Here is a 22,052-nt window from a genome sequence, read left to right as displayed (position 1 = left end):
GGGTCAGGGAGGCATGTAAAGTGAGAGCCATGAAAAGTGGTTTGTTGAAGATAGAAGAGGTGATAAAAGCATTGTGTAAGATGAAATGTGGCTGGATTAGATGGTATTGCAGTTGAATTTCCTAAGAAATGGGATAACTGTGTTTTTGATTGTTATGATTTTCATTGTATGTATGAATCATACAGGTGCCTGAGGATTGGCATAATGCATTTTTAGTGCCATTATTTAAAGACTGTAGAGACAAAGGTGAATGTTTGAATTACAGGGAAATAAGTTTAAGTATCCGATAAGTTGTATGGGAGAGTGATAATTGAGAGGGTGAAGTTATTTTTAGGGCATCAGACAAGGAAGGCACAAAGTGATTTCAAGAATGATAGAGAATATGTAGATCAGCTGTTTGCTTTAAAGAATGTGTGAGAAATACTTACGAAAACAGAAGGATTTGTTTGTGGCATTTATGGATCTGGAGAAAGCATTTGATAGGGTTGTTAGAGATGCTTTGTGGAAGGTCATATGAACATATGGTGTGCAAGGGAACCCACTTGAGACATTTTTAGCAAGTGTCATGTGTGTGTGTGTGTGTGTGTGTGTGTGTGTGTGTGTGTGTGTGTGTGTGTGAGGAGGGTTTGTGTTAGGGATGTGTGATATCACCATGGCTGTTTAATTTGTGTATGGATAGGGTGGTAAGGAGAGTAAGTGCAAGATTTTTGGATAGTGAGGCATTTATGCTGTCTGTAGCTGAAGGGGGCCTGGCAAGTGAGTCAATTATTGTTAGCTGATGGCTTAGTCCTGGTGGCAGATTTGAGGTAGAATCTGTGCAGTTTGGTGACAGAGTTTGGGAGACTGTGAAAGGAAGAAGTTTAGAGTAAATGTGAATGAAAGCAACATTATAAGGTTTAGCAGGGCAGAAGTGTAGTTGGGGGTGTCAGTTTGAATGGAGAAAATTTGAAGGGAATGGGATGTTTTAGGTGCATGGGAGTGGACATGGGGAATGGGATCATGGAAATGGCAGTGAGTCATAGGGTAGGTGAGGGGATGAAGGTTCTGCCAACTTTGAGGAACGTGTGCAAAGAGAGGATGATATCTGGGGAGGTGAAAATGGAGATGTTTGAAGGTAATAGTCTTAGCATTGTTGCGTAGATGTGAGGCATGGTCTGTTGATAGGAACATGAGGAGGGTGAATGTGTTGGAAATGAAATGTTTGGGGGCAATGTGTGATATGAGTTGGTTTGATTGAATAAGTAATAAAAGGGCGAGAGAGAGGTCTGGTAATAAGAACAGTGAGGCTGAGAGAGCTGAATAGGATGTGCTGAAATAGTTTGGACATATTGAGAGAATGATAAATGAGAGAGGATGTATTTGGCAAACCAAACTGGAGATGGAAGGATGTAGTGAAAATGTTTTGAATGATCAGAGACTGAACATGCAGGAGGGTGAGAGGCACCTGCATGGGTTAGATTGAGTTAGAGTAATGTGGTATTCAGGGGACAATGTGCTGTTTATTGACTGAACAGGGACATTGGAGGCTACCAGGGGAAACCATGGAAAGGTCTGTGGGGCCTGGTCTTAGATCGGTTTTGGTGCATTACACATGACAGATAGACAATGGAACTGAGCGAATGAGGCCTTTTTCCTGGTGTTACCTTGCTGACGGTAGAAACAGTGAACAAATATGAAAAAAATTTGATATGATGCTGGGAGATCAGGGTCTTTTCATGTGTTATTTTTGGTATGAAGAAAGATGTCTGACTGGAAAAACATGGTTTTCTGAGAATATGTTAGAAATTTTGGGTGAATCTTTATGCTTTAGATTTTGCAGGTCAGTTGGTTAATATACTTAATGAATTTTTTCTCTCCCATTCACAGGTGTTTGAGTCCTTTGAAGCGCTTTTAAATGAATGTGTAGCCAACTGCAGCAAAGAATTCCTCACCACTGGCCAAAGTTGTGTGGCAGTCATTTTTCAAGCTGTTGAGGGAGGCCTCTCATTCCAGTTCCAATCTGCTTGGGGTCATGTGTTCAAGTGCATAACTGTATGCTTCACTGTTATTGGGCCCATCTTTCCAGTCATGGTGGAGCCATGTCTCAAAAATCTAATTGAACTAATAAACAATCCTCATTTACCTCACAGAGCATCTGTAGAACAAGCCATTGGTGCAGCAGTGAGAACTTTAGGCCCTAAGAGACTTATGGCTTTAGTGCCATTACAGGTGTCAGGTAACATTGCAGAAGATGAAAAATATTTTTGGGTTCTTCCTGTTTTGAAAAAATATGTGAGAGCAACTCAACTGTGTTATTTTGAAGATTTCTTTGTTCATTTGGCTGGTAAGTGCTTTGTGCTTCTGAATTCACTGAAGGAAAAAGGGCAGGAAGTTTCACTTTTGGCAAAAACTTACCAGACTGTGGAAAGACAAATTTGGGCAATGCTTCCAAGCTTTTGTGATAAGGCAACTGATGTTGAACAAGCCATGAGCAATGAGAAATTTGCTCGCATTTTGTGTGACCACATCAAGTTCCGTGATGACACAAGACTCATTGTCATGGAATCTCTGCGCATCATGATTAATGACAACATTGAGAACCCAGGTAGACTTGCTGTTTATTCCAAGAATTATATTCCAGCTTTGTTTAATGTTTATCTTACCCCACCTAAGGACAAGTGTAATAAAGACCCTGGAAAATGTACCATAAGTGTTGGACAGAGACAAGCTGCACATTTTACTGTTAGAACATATCTACAAATTGTACCCAGACCAAAATGCAATGAATTCCTTGGACTTATCATGAATAAATATAATGATGAAACTGATAGCTTTAGGAAGCAGGCATTCTTGGACCTGGCCAGGGCTTTTCTACCATATTTGGATTGTGATTCACTGCAGCGTTTGTATGAAAAAGTGACACCTCTGATCAGTGCAGCACAGAAACACAAGGAACAAAAAGCTGCGTATAGATTGTTAGAGGAAATTTTGGGTATTGGTACAGAGAGTGGGCAAGACTTCATTATGAAAAACCTTGATGGTCTCTCTGAGTTGCTTTTAAAATCCCTTGCCAATGCCGTTCCCAGTGCCCGTGCACCACGCTTGAGGTGTGTTAGGCATGTTCTACTTCAGCTGAAGACAGACATGGAAGAAGGAAGTCGAGACACTCTTCTCCAGCAAGTTGTTGGTGAATGTGTCATGTGCTGTGGGAAAAACAGTTCTAACGTAGCACGCAAAGCAGCTTTCCTTCTCCTGTCTGAAGTTGGTGCCACAATCCAGAAGCATCTTTTGGTAAGATTTTTGTGCATTGCATAATTTTACGTTTTACCTCACCTTCAACTCTCCATTAGTATCAAAAGCTTCTTTCTCAGTTGCAAATATATATATATGCATGCAAACTTTAATTTAATCTATCTACCTAAATCTCTGATGCCCTTTTCCTCTGGGAACTCCCTCAATGGGATGGTTGGCGAACTCCAGTGCCTAGTGCCTCATCTTTAACTGGTCACTGGCAGAGGGCAACTCTAATGCAGTAATTACAGAGGCTCCTACCTAATGTTCCTACTGACTGTTTCTATCTGATGTGTTTATCTAATGTTCTTTCCCTCTGCTACTAGGTAATGGTTCTATCTAATGCTCCTGCATAATGATCATATCTGCTACTTCTGTTTATTGTAACTACCATTTTACCAAGAGGCGGGGCTCATGCATAGTGCTGTCTGCAGGAAAATCCAGAGGTACAAGGAATGAGTTGTTTTGGGTTCAGTATTGTTAAGTGTTATGTATGACAAGAGAGGGAATATAGAGAGAATGCCAGCAGTCCACATGTGAGTGAGGCAGAAGGACAGCTCCCTGGGTTAGGGGACTGCAACTTGCCAATAACAAGTGCTGGCTTACTATGCAACTATTACTAACCATTCCAATACTCATGTGTGAAGTACCGGTAATATACCTCCATGGTCAGTGGCTTCCTTACTATCTTCTTGTTAATTTGATGATTATTTGATCTTTTTGTTTTTCATTTATGTTAGGTATATGACACTCTGAAATACTTTTTTTTTCATACTATTATGCCCCAGTTTCAGTGTACCACATTTAGCATAGTTGTATGTTGATATAGGGCTTTTTTTATATAGCTCAGTTTGAAGTTTTTACATTGTCTCATTATTGTAAATGCTTTATTATTTATTTGTAATACCGTTTTAGATATTGATTCTTGTATTAGATTATTTGGTAATGGATTTGGTATCGAAGAGAAAAGGAGGCAGTTATGTATATTGCATAATGCTAGACCTCCACTCCCCTTTTTCCTGTTCTTTCACCTTCTGGTGTATTATTGGGTTGTCTAGGAGGTAGGATTAAATGTTATTACTAGGGGTAGAGTCAAGGGTTGGTACGAGGGCAAGAGCTAAGTAGCTAAGGCAGGAGCACTGTTGGTGGAGCAGGAGTGGTGGGAAAGTGAAATAGTATAAGGCAGTAAAAATGGGTAAAAATGAAAGTGGGTTTCAAGAGATGGGTGATTATTAGTACTTAAACTCCTGGCCAAGAGAAGAAAATGAGAATAGGCAAATGCTCTAGGAACAGTTAGGGAGTGTGTCAGCAGTTATGATGAGTTATTAAAATGCAAAAGTGAGGAATGTGGCAGTTAAGGTTATAATTGAGGGTCATGAGGTGTTTAGTAAGGTGATTAGGAATGGTGAACAGCTTGTAGAAGTGTGTGCTAAAAAAAAGACTTATGATATAGAATTTCAAGTAAAAAAAGAGGGACATATATAAGTATTCATGGATTGATAGGTAAGATGATAAGTAAACATTATTGGAATGCATATAAATTGATAAGCTTGAAGAAGAGAGACTTTTGGATGTAAATGTGCTGAGAGAGGTAGCTGATGGGATATCTGATCATTTTTAGGTGGATGTAAGGGTAAAGATTTGTAGTGGATTTGGTAAACTGGAAGTGGTGTGAGTGACAAGAGGTTGGTGAAAGTGAAAGACCTTGGGAAAATAATTTTGTGAAGAAATACCAAGAGAGTTTGAGTGTAGAATGGCAAAAAGTGAAATTAGATGAAGCTAGGGAAGTGGATGTGGAATTGGAGGCATTTAGGTATATCAACATATGCATTATTTATTTACTTATTTTGCTTTGTCGCTGTCTCCCGCGTTAGCAAGGTAACGCAAGGAAACAGACGAAAGAATGGCCCAACCCACCCACATACACATGTATATACATACACATCCACACACGCAAATATACATACCTATACATCTCAATGTATACATATATATATATATATACACACACAGACGTATACATAAATATATACACACACAGAAGTATACATATGTACACATGTACATAATTCATATTGTCTGCCTTTATTCATTCCCATCGCCACCTCGCCACACATGAAATAACATCCCCCTCCCCCCTCATGTGTGGGAGGTAGCTCAGGAAAAGACAACAAAGGCCCCATTCGTTCACACTCAGTCTCTAGCTGTCATGTAATAATGCACTGAAACCACAGCTCCCTTTCCACATCCAGGCTCCACAGAACTCTCCATGGTTTACCCCAGACGCTTCACATGCCCTGGTTCAATCCATTGACGGCACGTCGACCCAAGTATACCATATCGTTCCAATTCACTCTATTCCTTGCATGCCTTTCACCCTGTTTCAGGAGTAGTGCTACTCCTTCACTTGCTCTTGTCCTCTCACTAACCCCTGACTTTACTCCCAAGACATTCCCAAACCACTCTTCCCCTTTGCCCTTGAGCTTCGTTTCACTCAGAGCCAAAACATCCAGGTTCCTTTCGTCAAACATGCTACCTGTCTCTCCTTTTTTCTCATCCTGGTTACATCCACACAAATTTAGACACCCCAATCTGAGCCTTCGAGGAGGATGAGCACTTTCCGCATAACTCCTTCTTCTGTTTCCCCTTTTAGAAAGTTAAAATACAAGGAGGGGAGGGTTTCTAGCCCCCCGCTCCCGTCCCCTTTAGTCGCCTTCTACGAGACGTGAGGAATGCGTGGGAAGTATTCTTTCTCCCCTTTCCCCAGGGATATATATATATATATATATATATATATATATATATATATATATGTATATATATATTTTTTTTTTATTTTGCTTTGTTGCTGTCTCCCGCGTTTGCGAGGTAGTGCAAGGAAACAGACGAAAGAAATGGCCCAACCCACCCCCATACACATGTATATACATACACATCCACACATGCAAATATACATATCCATACATCTCAATGTACACATAGATATACACGCACAGACACATACCTATATACCCATGCACACAGTTCACACTGTCTGCCTTTATTCATTCCCATCGCCACCTCGCCACACATGGAATAACATCCCCCTCCCCCCCTCATGTGTGCAAGGTAGCGCTAAGAAAAGACAACAAAGGCCCCATTCGTTCACACTCAGTCTCTAGCTGTCATGCAATAATGCACAAAACCACAGCTCCCTTTCCACATCCAGGCCCCACAGAACTTTCCATAGTTTACCCCAGACGTTTCACATGCCCTGATTCAATCCATTGACAGCACATCGACCCCGGTATACCACATCGATCCAATTCACTCTATTCCTTGCCCGCCTTTCACCCTCCTGCATGTTCAGGCCCCAATCACTCAAAATCTATTTCACTCCATCTTTCCACCTCCAATTTGGTCTCCCACTTCTCGTCCCCTCCACCTCCGACACATATATCCTCTTGGTCAATCTTTCCTCACTCATTCTCTCCATGTGCCCAAACCATTTCAAAACACCCTCTTCTGCTCTCTCCACCACGCTCTTTTTATTTCCACTCATCTCTCTTACCTTTTCATTACTTACTCGATCAAACCACCTCACACCAGACATTGTCCTCAAACATCTCATTTCCAGCACATCCACCCTCCACACAACTCTATCCATAGCCCATGCCTCGCAACCATATAACATTGTTGGAACCACTATTCCTTCAAACATACCCATTTTTGCTTTCCGAGATAATGTTCTCGACTTCCACACATTCTTTAAAGCTCCCAGAATTTTTGCCCCCTCCCCCACCCTATGATCCACTTCCGCTTCCATGGTTGCATCTGCTGCCAAATCCACTCCCAGATATCTAAAACACTTCACTTCCTCCAGTTTTTCTCCATTCAAACTTACCTCCCAATTAACTTGACCCTCAACCCTACTGTACCTAATAACCTTACTCTTATTCACATTTACTCTCAGCTTTCTTCTTTCACACACTTTACCAAACTCAGTCACCAGCTTCTGCAGTTTCTCACATGAATCAGCCACCAGCACTGTATCATCAGCGAACAACAACTGACTAACTTCCCAAGCTCTCTCATCCACAACAGACTGCATACTTGCCCCTCTTTCCAAAACTCTTGCATTCACCTCCCTAACAACCCCATCCATAAACAAATTAAACAACCATGGTGACATCACACACCCCTGCCGCAAACCTACATTCACTGAGAACCAATCACTTTCCTCTCTTCCTACACGTACACATGCCTTACATCCTCGATAAAAACTTTTCACTGCTTCTAACAACTTGCCTCCCACACCATATATTCTTAATACCTTCCACAGAGCATCTCTATCAACTCTATCGTATGCCTTCTCCAGATCCATAAATGCTACATACAAATCCATTTGCTTTTCTAAGTATTTCTCACATACATTCTTCAAAGCAAACACCTGATCCACACATCCTCTACCACTTCTAAAACTACACTGCTCTTCCCCAATCTGATGCTCTGTACATGCCTTCACCCTCTCAATCAATACCCTCCCATATAATTTACCAGGAAAACTCAACAAACTATATGTATATATATATATATATATATATATATATATATATATATATATATATATATATATATATATATTTTTTTTTTCATACTATTCGCCGTTTCCCGTGATAGCGAGGTAGCGTTAAGAACAGAGGACTGGGCCTTTGAGGGAATATCCTCACATGGCCCTCTTCTCTGTTCCTTCTTTTGGAAAATTAAAAAAAAAAAAAAAACGAGAGGGGAGGATTTCCAGCCCCCCGCTCCCTTCCCTTTTAGTCGCCTTCTACGACACGCAAGGAATACGTGGGAAGTATTCTTTCTCCCCAATCCCCAGGGAAATATATATATATATATATATATATATATTCCTATGAGTCCACGGGGAAAATGAAACACGAAAAGTTCCCAAGTGCACTTTCGAGTAATAATCACATCATCAGGGGAGACACAAGAGAGAAATGTAACAGTCAGTTGATATACATCGAAGAGACGAAGCTAGGATGTATACCAACTGCAGGGGTGTGTGGTGTTTCCATGGTTGTCTAATTTGTTTATGGATGGGGTTGTTAGGGAGGTGAATGCAAGAGTTTTGGAAAGAGGGGCAAGTATGAAGTCTGTTGGGGATGAGAGAGCTTGGAAAGTGAGTCAGTTGTTGTTCGCTGATGATACAGCGCTGGTGGCTGATTCATGTGAGAAACTGCAGAAGCTGGTGACTGAGTTTGGTAAAGTGTGTGAAAGAAGAAAGTTAAGAGTAAATGTGAATAAGAGCAAAGTTATTAGGTACAGTAGGGTTGAGGGTCAAGTCAATTGGGAGGTAAGTTTGAATGGAGAAAAACTGGAGGAAGTAAAGTGTTTTAGATATGTGGGAGTGGATCTGGCGGCAGATGGAACCATGGAAGCGGAAGTGAATCATAGGGTGGGGGAGGGGGCGAAAATCCTGGGAGCCTTGAAGAATGTTTGGAAGTCGAGAACATTATCTCGGAAAGCAAAAATGGGTATGTTTGAAGGAATAGTGGTTCCAACAATGTTGTTTGGTTGCGAGGCATGGGCTATGGATAGAGTTGTGTGGAGGTGGGTGGATGTGCTGGAAATGAGATGTGTGAGGACGATAAGTGGTGTGAGGTGGTTTGATCGAGTAAGTAATGTAAGGGTGAGAGAGATATGTGGAAATAAAAAGAGCGTGGTTAAGAGAGCAGAAGAGGGTGTTTTGAAATGGTTTGGGCACATGGAGAGAATGAGTGAGGAAAGATTGACCAAGAGGATATATGTGTCGAAGGTGGAGGGAACGAGGAGAAGTGGGAGACCAAATTGGAGATGGAAAGATGGAGTGAAAAAGATTTTGAGTGATCGGGGCCTGAACATGCAGGAGGGTGAAAGGTGGGCAAGGAATAGAGTGAATTGGATCGATGTGGTATGCCGGGGTCGACGTGCTGTCAATGGATTGAATCAGGGCATGTGAAGCGTCTAGGGTAAACCATGGAAAGTTGTGTGGGGCCTGGATGTGGAAAGGGAGCTGTTGTTTCGGGCATTATTGCATGGCAGCTGGAGATTGAGTGCGAGTGAATGGGGCCTTTGTTGACCTTTCCTGGCACTGCCTCGCACACATGAGGGGGAGGGGTGGCAATGGGGTGAGTAGGGGCAGACAGTGTGAATTGTGTGCATGTGTGTATATGTGTGTTTATGTATGTGTGTACGTTGGGATGTGTGGGTGTGTATGTTTGCGTGTGTGGACGTGTGTGTGTGTGCATGTGTGTGGGGGTGGGTTGGGCCATTTCTTTCATCTGTTTCCTTGCGCTACCTCACAGGCGCGGGAGACAGTGACAAAGCAAAACAGATAAATAAATAAGAATATATATATATATATTTTTTTTTTTTTTTTTTCATACGATTCGCCATTTCCCGCATTTGCGAGGTAGCATTAAGAACAGAGGACTGGGCCTTAGAGGGAAAATCCTCACCTGGCCCCCTTCTCTGTTCCTTCTTTTGGAAAATTAAAAAAAAAACGAGAGAGGAGGATTTCCAGCCACCCGCTCCCTCCCCTTTAAATATATATATATTTATTCATATTCAAAATGAAGTGCATTAAGAAGTTGCAGCAAATGATGGAGAAGGATTACACTTGAGCATACAGGTGCTTGACCAGGAGGCATCATGATTTGTAGACACTGCCAATCCCTCCTCAGATAAGTCAGCAGAGCCTGCAGTCTCAACCATCTTGTTCAGACCAACAGCCCCAACTATTCCAAGGTATGGGAAAAGCGAAGAAATCAAAAACAACACAGAATACTGGGTAGACACAGTCGTTGTTATAAACCAGTTGAATGATGTGAAAAGCCTCGGAGTAATAGTGTCTATCAACCAATCCTTATGTGAACACAACAAAACAGCGGTTGCCTTGTGTAGAAGGATGACAGGCTGGATCCTGCAAACACTCAAGACTTGAGAAGATTCGTCAGTGATATTTGAATTGCTAACTCTTTCATGAATTGAATATTATGTTGTATCCAAGATATGGTTGTACTTTGTGTAGTGAAGACAATTGTGAAACATCATAAGCCAATATTCCAGTTTCATGATAAGAAAAGAAGTGAACCAGGCTGTATGATACAGTGGTTAAATTGATGAAAACTACTATTGATGTTTGTGTAAATGAATTATACATTTCGCTTTTCCATAGCCAGAGGTTGAACCATTATGTGACATTCATTTTTCACTTCATTTCCAGCTAGAAGTTTCAGTTTTCTAAATTATTTCTTACATTTTTCATATATATATGTATATATATGTATATTATCCCTGGGGATAGGGGAGAAAGAATACTTCCCACGCATTCCTCACGTGTCGTAGAAGGTGACTAGAGGGGACGGGAGCGGGGGTCCAGAAATCCTCCCCTCGTATTTTAACTTTCTAAAATGGGAAACAGAAGAAGGAGTCACGCGGGGAGTGCTCATCCTCCTCGTAGGCTCAGATTGGGGTGTCTAAATGTGTATGAAAAAAGGAGAGATAGGTGGTATGTTTGAGGAAAGGAACCTGGATCTTTTGGCTCTGAGTGAAACGAAGCTTAAGGGTAAAGGGGAAGAGTGGTTTGGGAATGTCTTGGGAGTAAAGTCAGGGGTTAGTGAGAGGACAAGAGCAAGGGAAGGAGTGGCACTACTCCTGAAACAGGATTTGTGGGAGTATGTGATAGAATGTAAGAAAGTAAATTCTACATTAATATGGGTAAAACTGAAAGTTGATGGAGAGAGATGGGTGATTATTGGTGCATATGCACCTGGGCATGAGAAGAAAGATAATGAGAGGCAAGTGTTTTGGGAGCAGCTGAATGAGTGTGTTAGTGGTTTTGATGCACAAGACCAGGTTATAGTGATGGGTGATTTGAATGCAAAGGTGAGTAATGTGGCAGTTGAGGGAATAATTGGTATACATGGGGTGTTCAGTGTTGTAAATGGAAATGGTGAAGAGCTTGCAGATTTATGTGCTGAAAATGGACTGGTGATTGGGAATACCTGGTTTAAAAAGCGAGATATACATAAGTATACGTATGTAAGTAGGAGAGATGGCCAGAGAGCGTTATTGGATTATGTGTTAATTGACAGGCGCGTGAAAGAGAGACTTTTGGATGTTAATGTGCTGAGAGGCGCAACTGGAGGGATGTCTGATCATTATCTTGTGGAGGCGAAGGTGAAGATTTGTATGGGTTTTCAGAAAAGAAGAGAGAATGTTGGGGTGAAGAGGGTGGTGAGAGTAAGTGAGCTTGGGAAGGAGACTTGTGTGAGGAAGTACCAAGAGAGACTGAGTACAGAATGGAAAAAGGTGAGAACAAAGTAGGTAAGGGGAGTGGGGGAGGAATGGGATGTATTTAGGGAAGCAGTGATGGCTTGCGCAAAAGATGCTTGTGGCATGAGAAGAGTGGGAGGTGGGTTGATTAGAAAGGGTAGTGAGTGGTGGGATGAAGAAGTAAGATTATTAGTGAAAGAGAAGAGAGAGGGATTTGGACGATTTTTGCAGGGAAAAAATGCAAATGAGTGGGAGATGTATAAAAGAAAGAGACAGGAGGTCAAGAGAAAGGTGCAAGAGGTGAAAAAGAGGGCAAATGAGAGTTGGGGTGAGAGAGTATCATTAAATTTTAGGGAGAATAAAAAGATGTTCTGGAAGGAGGTAATAAAATGCGTAAGACAAGGGAGCAAATGGGAACTTCAGTGAAGGGGGCAAATGGAGAGGTGATAACAAGTAGTGGTGATGTGAGTAGGAGATGGAGTAAGTATTTTGAAGGTTTGTTGAATTTATTTGATGATAGAGTGGCAGATATAGGGTGTTTTGGTTGAGGTGGTGTGCAAAGTGAGAGGGTTAGGGAAAATGATTTGGTAAACAGAGAAGAGGTAGTAAAAGCTTTGCGGAAGATGAAAGCCGGCAAGGCAGCAGGTTTGGAGGGTATAGCAGTGGAATTTATTAAAAAAGGGGGTGACTGTATTGTTGACTGGTTGGTGAGGTTATTTAATGTATGTATGACTCATGGTGAGGTGCCTGAGGATTGGCAGAATGCGTGCATAGTGCCATTGTACAAAGGCAAAGGGGTTAAGAGTGAGTGCTCAAATTACAAAGGTATAAGTTTGTTGAGTATTCCTGGTAAATTATATGGGAGGGTATCGACTGAGAGGGTGAAGGCATGTACAGAGCATCAGATTGGGGAAGAGCAGTGTGGTTTCAGAAGTGGTAGAGGATGTGTGGATCAGGTGTTTGCTTTGAAGAATGTATGTGAGAAATACTTAAAAAAGCAAATGGATTTGTATGTAGCATTTATGGATCTGGAGAAGGCATATGATAGAGTTGATAGAGATGCTCTGTGGAAGGTACTAAGAATATATGGTGTGGGAGGCAAGTTGTTAGAAGCAGTGAAAAGTTTTTATCGAGGATGTAAGGCATGTGTACGTGTAGGAAGAGAGGAAAGTTAGTGGTTCTCAGTGAATGTAGGTTTGCGGCAGGGGTGCATGATGTCTCCATGGTTGTTTAATTTGTTTATGGATGGGGTTGTTAGGGAGGTGAATGCAAGAGTTTTGGAAAGAGGGGCAAGTATGAAGTCTGTTGTGGATGAGAGAGCTTGGGAAGTGAGTCAGTTGTTGTTCGCTGATGATACAGCGCTGGTGGCTGATTCATGTGAGAAAATGCAGAAGGTGGTGACTGAGTTTGGTAAAGTGTGTGAAAGAAGAAAGTTAAGAGTAAATGTGACTTAAGAGCAAGGTTATTAGGTACAGTAGGGTTGAGGGTCAAGTTAATTGGGAGGTAAGTTTGAATGGAAAAAAACTGGAGGAAGTAAAATGTTTTAGATATCTGGGAGTGGATCTGGCAGCGGATGGAACCATGGAAGTGGAAGTGAATCATAGGTTGGGGGAGGGGGCGAAAATCCTGGGAGCCTTGAAGAATGTGTGGAAGTCGAGAACATTATCTCGGAAAGCAAAAATGGGTATGTTTGAAGGAATAGTGGTTCCAACAATGTTGTATGGTTGCAAGGCGTGGGCTATGGATAGAGTTGTGCGCAGGAGGGTGGATGTGCTGGAAATGAGATGTTTGAGGACAATATGTGGTGTGAGGTGCTTTGATCGAGTAAGTAATGTAAGGGTAAGAGAGATGTGTGGAAATAAAAAGAGCGTGGTTGAGAGAGCAGAAGAGGGTGTTTTGAAATGGTTTGGGCACATGTAGAGAATGAGTGAGGTAAGATTGACCAAGAGGATATATGTGTCGGAGGTGGAGGGAGCGAGGAAAAGTGGGAGACCAAATTGGAGGTGGAAAGATGGAGTGAAAAAGATTTTGAGTGATCGGGGCCTGAACATGCAGGAGGGTGAAAGGCGGGCAAGGAATGGAGTGAATTGGATCTATATATATATATATATATATATATATATATATATATATATATATATATATATACTTTGAAGAATGTATGTGAGAAATATTTGGAAAAACAAATGGATTTGTATGTAGCATTTATGGATCTGGAGAAGGCATATGATAGAGTTGATAGAGATGCTCTGTGGAAGGTATTAAGGATATATGGTGTGGGAAGCAAGTTGTTAGAAGCAGTGAAAAGTTTTTATGGAGGATGTAAGGCTTGTGTATGAGTATGAAGAGAGGAAAGTGATTGGTTTTCAGTGAATGTCCGTTTGCAGCAGGGGTGCATGATGTCGCCATGGTTGTTTGATTTGTTTATGGATGGGGTTGTTAGAGAGGTAAATGCAAGAGTTTTGGAGAGAGGGGCAAATGTGCAGTCTGTTGTGGATGAGAGGGCTTGGGAAGTGAGTTAGTAGTTGTTTGCTGATGATGCAGTGCTGGTGGCTGATTCGGGTGTGAGACTGCAGAAGCTGGTGACTGAGTTTGGTAAAGTATATGAAAGAATAAAGCTGAGAGTAACTGTGACTAAGAGCAAGGTTATTAGGTACAGTAGGGTTGAGAGACAAGTCAATTGGGAGGTAAGTTTGAATGGAGAAAAACTGGAGGAAGTTAAGTGTTTTAGATATCTGTGAGTGGATTTGGCAGCGGATGGAACCATGCAAGCGGAAGTGAGTCACAGGGTGGGGCAGGGAGCAAAAGTTCTGGAAGCATTGGAAAATGTGTGGGAGGCAAGAACATTATATCTTAGAGCAAAAATGGGTATGTTTGAAGGAATAGTGGTTCCAACAATGTTATATGGTTGTGAGACATGGGCTCTAGATAGGGTTGTGCGAAGGAGTGTGGATGTGTTGGAAATGAGATTTTTGAGGACAATATATGGTGTGAGGTGGTTTAATCGAGTAAGTAATGATAGGGTAAGAGAGATGTGTGGTAATAAAAAGAGTGTGGCTGAGAGAGCAGAAGAGGGTGTTTTGAAATGGTTTGGTCACATGGCGAGAATGAGTGAGGAAAGATTGACAAAGAGGATATATGTGTTAGAGGTGGAGGGAACAAGGAGAAGTGGGAGACCAAATTGGAGGTGGAAGGATGGAGTGAAAAAAATTTTGAGCAATAGGGGCCTGAACATGCAGGGGGTGAAAGGTGTGCAAGGAATAGAGTGAATTGGAAGGATGTGGTATACCAGGGTTGATGTGCTGTCAGTGGATTGAACCAGGGCATGTGAAGTGTGTGGGGTAAACCATGGAAAGTTTTTTGAGGCCTGGATGTTGAAAGGGAGCTGTGGTTTTGGTACATTATAAATGACAGGTAGAGTCTGAGTGTAAATGGATGTGGCCTTTGTTATCTTTTCCTGGTGCTACCTTGCGCACCTGTGGGGGGAGGGGGTTGTCATTCCATGTTTGTCAGGGTGGCGATGGGAATGATTAAAGGCAGCAAATATGAATTATGTACATGTGTATATATGTATATGTCTGCATATGTATATATATATATATGTATACGTTGAAATGTATAGGTATGTATATGTGCTTGTTTGGACGTGTATGTATATACATATGTACGTGGGTGGGTTGGGCCATTCTTTCGTCTGTTTTCTTGTGCTACCTCGCATTATCTTTCGTCTGTTTCCCTGCACTACCTTGCTAACACGGGAGACAGCGACACAGTATGATAAATGAAAAATAGATAAATAAAATCAGTGTTGTTATTGTACTGAATTAGGGAATTTGAAGCATCTGGGTAAAACATGGCAAGGTCTCTGTGGCCTGGTTTTGGATAGGAAGCTGTGTTTTACACATGACACCTAGAGGTTGGGTATGACTGAATATGGCCTTTTTTCTTTTTTTGTGGTCTTACCTCACTAACATGGGAAATGGTGATCAAGTGTTAAAAGAAATACAAATGCACCATTTTTTTTTCTTTCATATTCATTTGCTAAGTTGTTACCATCTATCTATTCCTTGTGTTTCAGTATATATGAAGAGATAAAAACTTTAATATGGTGCTTAGGGTTTAATTTGATGCTTTCTACAAGTTATGTGGCTGCAGGCTTTCCTTCACCCTATCAGGTGGAAAGATGTGACATCGTCGTCCAATGGGAAGCATACTTTCCTACTGCATAGTGGTCCAAAGTTTAATCCTCTGCACCCAGTGGTATATTGTTTCTATCTAATGTATGTGCTTCTGTACATTTTAAGATATAAAAACTGTACTATGGTGCATGGGGTTTGATATGATGCTTCCTACAACTTGTGTGGATGAAGGATTTCCTCACTGTCTCCTGTCTGAACATGTGATGGGAGATTTCATGGACCATAGGTTGGTCTGTGACCGAAAGCTTTCGTAACTTTGTATTCTAGTGGGAAGCATTTCCATATCATTGGAAGTAGTCTTTTGAAAGGTCCTCTCACTCCAAAGGAGTCTACATTTCCCTGCTACAGGAATTAGTGTTGCAAAAGGCTGCAGGAGCTTTTAGAAAGATCCTAGATAACACCAAGACTCCTTTTTAGAAATTATTCTTGGGGTAATTTAAATGAAATATAGATAATCATCCATTAATATCTCTTGCATGTACTCTTCACATGAAATGTATAGAAACTTGCTGGGTTGTTGGGATTCACACCTAAGTGAACAGTCCATACTAGAGATATTAACTTTACCTTGGTGCTGGTTTATGATTTTAAGCATTCTGCTGCTCATGTTGGCTTGAGGGATCTTCCTTCAGTAGAGTCAGTACCTGGTTTCCATCTCATACACCATTGAAAGTTTTCTGCCTTGAGGTTATGTATTTGAAGGTTTCTCTCTAACCCATCTTCATGTGAATATGCTTTTATGCTTGCTGAACAAACCACAGAGGAGAGTATTGTGGTTTTCCACAAGTAATTTTTCCTGGTTTTGTTACCATGCCTGGCCTTCTAGTCTTTTCAAAAATCCTTATGTGATTGACTTGGGTTGATGCATGCAGTCTTCAAAAGGTATGAGTTTCAAGTGGTTTTTGAGAAGCTTGTTATTGACATTAGCCCAATTGTGGTTGCTGATTGGCTGAGGGTAGGTTTAGTAGATGAGCATTGGCTATGAATACCATTGAGTCATTTGCATAAGTTGAATATGTAGGCTGCTGCCAAATATGGCACTGTAAAGTGTCATAACTGGAATGCTTCTAAGAAATATATCTCATTCTCATATGACTCCACTGTGGTAAAGGTTTTCAACTTCCAAAATTCACATTTTGTATTTTTTTGCAGTTGATAATGTGGTAGTGTTCAGAAGATACCATGCATCATTGCCTGAAGCTGCTCTAAATGAACATCTGCTAGTCTCATATGTTATATGATGGTCCTCATGCTTACACCTCTTATTAGGGAATAAAACTGTTTTAACTCCCCACTGAGCAAGCGCTCTCAGATGTTCATAGGGCTATGGGAGATAAATGGTTTTTCGTCCTTCAAAACATACATTTTGCAGGTAGTCATAGTTTTGATGTTTAATTCTATTTTTTATTTTGCAATTCATTTTGTGGCAGTGTTCAGGAGAAGACACCGTGCGACATTGCTTGAAACTACTGCTGGCAGGACTGGTTGGCACGCCAGCTTTAGCAGCTAGTTCTATTCTGGCCATAACTGCTCTCACATATCAGTATAAAGGTAAGGTATTACCCATTTCCTTTTACTCTTCAATGTGAGGAAGGAAAGGAGACTGCAGATGGTGAGTTAGAGGAAGTAAGGAGGGAGGATGGGTGGTTGTGTTAGGCTTAAGTGGTTACGAGAGAGAGAGTGGTAGGGTGGGTGGATAACATGGGTATTTATTCAGGGTATGCAAGAAGTTTACCACATATCCACAAACATCATGAAATTGTGAATTGATGATTATATCTTCAAAGAAATCTAAACAATGTTTTACATGCATTAACACTTGTTAACCTATTTCTTGTCTCTCGTCTTACCCATTATCTGTTGTTAGTTGCAGTTGAGCTTAGCAGTGATGTACACTTTATCTTACGTACAGAACATAATACAATCATGGGGGTACTCAGAGGGAGGGGATGGGATATATAATGGTTGGAAGGCAAGTGGTGAACCAGTAGCACCCATCTGGCCACAGCCACTATTGTTCAGTTTTGTGTTTACATTTAGTATGAAGATGTGTTTCTTATTTGATTTGTTTCATGTAGTCAGTATTAAAAGTTAACTGTAGATTTAAGATTTTTGTTTTTTGTTTTTACCATTCTTTCACATTAGTAGATAATGTTGAAGAGTATTGAGTGCACCTTTTTTATCTGAACCTGAAAGGATAAGTTGAAAGTTGTGAAGGAAGGTGGGCCATGTCTTGTTCTTTCAAACTTACTTTCTAAATAGAGAAATAAATAATTTGGTTATAGAAGACTTTTTCCATTTCACAGTGTGATATAGAAGAATGGATGGTTCTGTTTATGGTCCTCAAAAGAGAGTTGTATGTGGAATAAACATGGGTTTTCTGATCTCATCCGTCTAATTACAGTACAACAGATACATGAAATATCTCAGTTATGTATCTAGTTTTTTCGTGATCTCAAGATATATGGAAAACAATGGATTAACACATTAATTAGTTATTAGAGGAAAGTTTAAGCAAGCTGACATAATGAAGTCAAAAAAGGAAGGAGACTGGAAAAACTATTAATGTACTATATAGTAAAATAAGAGCTTCCTCTATGATGCCATGATGAGTCTAGCAGTTCAGTTAAAATGCATGATTACACAATTATTTCATGCACTTGGAAATTATGATTCTGTGTTAGATACTCATTTGAACATCAACTGAATTACAAGGGGTTTCTTCAACCTGCAAAATGACACCACTGAAGCTATATCTAATGCTGGTGAAGACTTTGATTACATGAAGAGGTATTTTCAGCATCATTGGTTGCTATTACTTTTGATAAAACTTCAGATGGTAGATCAAAACCACAGCACTCAACAGTTTTTTCTTTTGCTCATGAAGGTGAAATACATGAAAGATTCATTGGATTTACAGATATTAGTGTTGATAGAACTTTAGATGGTCTGTCTAGTCATGTCATTAAAATTGATCTGAAGCTTCAGTTAACATTGTAAAAACTGTTCAGAAGCTTCAGTTACACAGACCTGTAATTGATTAAATGTAATGAATGGACATATTAATGGTTTGCAGAGCGAAGTTCTTTGTGTTCGAGTTAGGTTCTAAGTTTTCAAGTAAAACGTGCATGAATTAGAAGTGTTAATGACAGAACATAATCTCTTGTGTGAATGTAAACAGGCCATTAGATTGGCTGTTGTGATCTTATCTATACCAAACAATACTGCTGCAGCAGAATGCTCCCTCAATGAACTAAAATGGGTAGATAATTACTTTCATATATGTAACCACAGTTTACTTTCAACTGAAGAGTATACATACAGAATTAATACAGAAGTTCCCATCACAATACATGGTGACTTTGTAATGCAGTTTACATTGCAGAAAAGAGAATGTACATTGAAGAAAAGAGAATTGAATTATTAAAAGAATGGGTAAGGGATATATTGAGTTTTTAAAGTAGTAGGGAGGAATATTAGGTGGGGAGCAGTAGGTAGAAGTAATGGGTTGGAACATTACGCAGCAGCATTTGACAAATATGTTAGGTAGTATCCAGTAGGGACAATATGTAGGAGCCTCAGGAAACACTACACTTGAGTTTCCCTCTGCTAGAGGCCTGTTAGGGGTGAGGCATAAAGGCTAAGAATTGGCTGTAGAGTTTCACCAATTATGGAAACACTTTTGCCATGGCCACCCTCTTGAAGGAGTTCTTGGAGGGAATGGGAATCTGAAATCAAAGAAAAGTGCATTGCTATTGCATTTCCAAGCAAACTTCATCTGTTTCATACTTTTATGTATTATGTACATAGCATTCAAGAAATTATAGGTATGCCATTTAATTTGTAAGTTAAAGTTTTGGCTCTTCGTTATTATGATGTTCAGCACACCCTGTTTTAATGACTGTCATGCAATTCTGTTGTAAAAGTTGGTGCGTGAGTAGATGATTGATTGTCTGGAAGGCAAAAAGGAGGAGTGATTGGGTAGATGTTGATTATGTGGATGGGAGGAAGGGATGCAAAGCATTGAGATAATCATGGACCATAGAACATTTTATAGATTTACTTTAAAGTTCTCCAAGCTGTTTAGGTAGTATACCTCTGAATGGTTATTGTATTTTCAATATTTATTTAGTGAAGAATTTTCATAAGAATGCTTAAGTCTTTTAGGGGAATTGTTGAATTTCATGCAGGATTTTAAATGGCAGTAGTGGGAGTTTCCGACTTATGAGTGAGTTATATTCCTGAACCCTGTTCATAAGTTAAATTGTTGTAAGTTGGAAAATATTAAGAATAAGATTATAGTGAATACCTGTACCTGCTTTCATTAATGTAATAGATTTTGTATTTTGAAATAAGTATGATAAGTAAATCATATGCAAAAATGCACCTTTATGTAGTTCCATGAATTGTAAGCACAGGTGTTGATTTCTGTGTCAGACAAGGGATTGAATAGTATTTCTTGATACCTGTTTGTAATTATGATTGTTCATAATTTCAGGACTGGCAGTATGATGGTTTTGTTAGTTTTATAATTTTGATAATGGAAATGTTATCATAGCACTTTTTCTATTTGCTTTTCTTTTCTTTGCAGATATCATCTCTGATGATATGATAGAGCTATTGGTCCACAACATGTGTGTCCAGCTGCTGTGTTGCTCTCGGGAGATTGTCGGTGCCTGCTTATCATTTATCAAATCCTCTTTTATCATCTTCCCTATTCCTGTAATGTCCAGCCATGTAGATACAGTCGTCAAGGCTCTTTGTAATATGGTGCCTGACTGCCAAAGAAAGTTTCGATTGAAGACAGGCTACATATTTGACAAGTTGATGCGCAAGTACGGTGTAGATCGTATTATGGGTAAGGATAAAAACGTCATTGTTATGATTTGCAGTATTGCTCAAAACTGAATGTGAGAAGGATTAGGAAGAGTGTGTGTTTATGATGAGCTAGAAATTGAGTAGGTGCTGGAGAATACTGAGTATAAAAAAGTATGGTGATTGAATTTGCAGTCAACTATTTTTTTGTAAATATTCAGATATGTAAATGATTTACGCTGATGAAATGGTGGTAAAAACATATGAAAAGGATGGATATGGTTATGGTGAATATCTTTTATTCACCCAGATATGGAAAACTGCTCACACATCTCGGGTGATATATCTTTCACCTCTATGTTAACTAGAGTGGAATCAAAAGCTTTCTGGCTCATTAATTCTCCTGGCAACACTTATTTTTAAACACCTCTTCCCATATACTGTACTGTTGCTCCTATGTCTCTATTCTGAAGATATTATTTTAGCCTTTGTTCTCATGAGTTGTGTGCATGTATCCGCATCCCAGGGTTTGGAGCTATGCCACATGTTTAGCTGCTGCTTCCCACACTTTTTGTGTGGAGTCTGGTTAGTCAGAGATTGGCTCTTATATTACATCCTTCTTCTCTTGAACAGTTACACTGTGGTATTCTCTTCTTTTTTTAGTCTTTTCCTGTTCACATTGCCTTTTTTCCTTTAAGATTCAAGTCTGCAAACACATGAGGAGTCATGGTTGATTTCTGTATTCTTTTCCTTTAACTTTTATCTTACGCTTGAGATGGCCTAAACTTTGGCATGTATTGGTTTAGATTGGGATATACATACAAGTATTTATTTATTTTTGTATATTACACTTTGTCGCTGTCTCCCGCTTTAGCGAGGTAGCACAAGGAAACAGACAAAAGAATGGCCCAACCCACCCACATACACATGTATATACATAAACACCCACACATGCACATATACATACCTATACATTTCATCGTATACATACATATACACTGACATATACATATATACACATGTACATATTCATACTTGCTGCCTTCATCCATTTCCATCGCCACCCCGCCATACATGGAATGGCACCCGCCCTACCTTGTGTATGCGCAAGGTAGCGCTAGGAAAGGACAACAAAGGTAACATTCATTCACACTCAGTCTCTAGCTGTCATGTGTAATGCACTGAAACCACAGCTCCCTTTCCACATCCAGTCCCCACAAAACTTTCCATGGTTTACCCCAGACGCTTTACAGTTTCACATGCCTTGGTTCAATCCATTGACAGCATGTCGACTCCAGTATACCACATTGTTCCAGTTCACTCTATTCCTTGCACGCCTTTCACCCTCCTGTATGTTCAGGCCCTGATTGCTTAAAATCTTTTTCACTCCATCCTTCCACCTCCAATTTGGTCTCCCACTTCTCGTTCCCTCCACCTCTGACACATATATCTTTATTGTTAATA

The 22,052-nt window shown here is 40.2% G+C and overlaps 1 protein-coding gene across 1 annotated transcript in view; it reads left to right on the top strand.

Moving 5' to 3' along the window:
• The window catches only part of LOC139749523 (RRP12-like protein), a 249,271-nt gene that overhangs the window by 191,976 nt on the left and 35,243 nt on the right, over positions 1-22,052 (top strand). Inside the window, exons 10-12 of the mRNA XM_071663484.1 lie at positions 1,867-3,270; positions 17,204-17,324; positions 20,365-20,631. Coding sequence (XP_071519585.1) covers positions 1,867-3,270; positions 17,204-17,324; positions 20,365-20,631 — 1,792 coding nt within the window. The remainder of the gene's footprint in view (positions 1-1,866; positions 3,271-17,203; positions 17,325-20,364; positions 20,632-22,052) is intronic.

The sequence above is a fragment of the Panulirus ornatus genome, chromosome 7, assembly GCF_036320965.1.
Source record: "Panulirus ornatus isolate Po-2019 chromosome 7, ASM3632096v1, whole genome shotgun sequence".
NCBI classification, from domain to species: Eukaryota; Metazoa; Arthropoda; class Malacostraca; order Decapoda; family Palinuridae; genus Panulirus; species Panulirus ornatus.
This window is presented reverse-complemented; position numbering and strand designations above follow the sequence as displayed.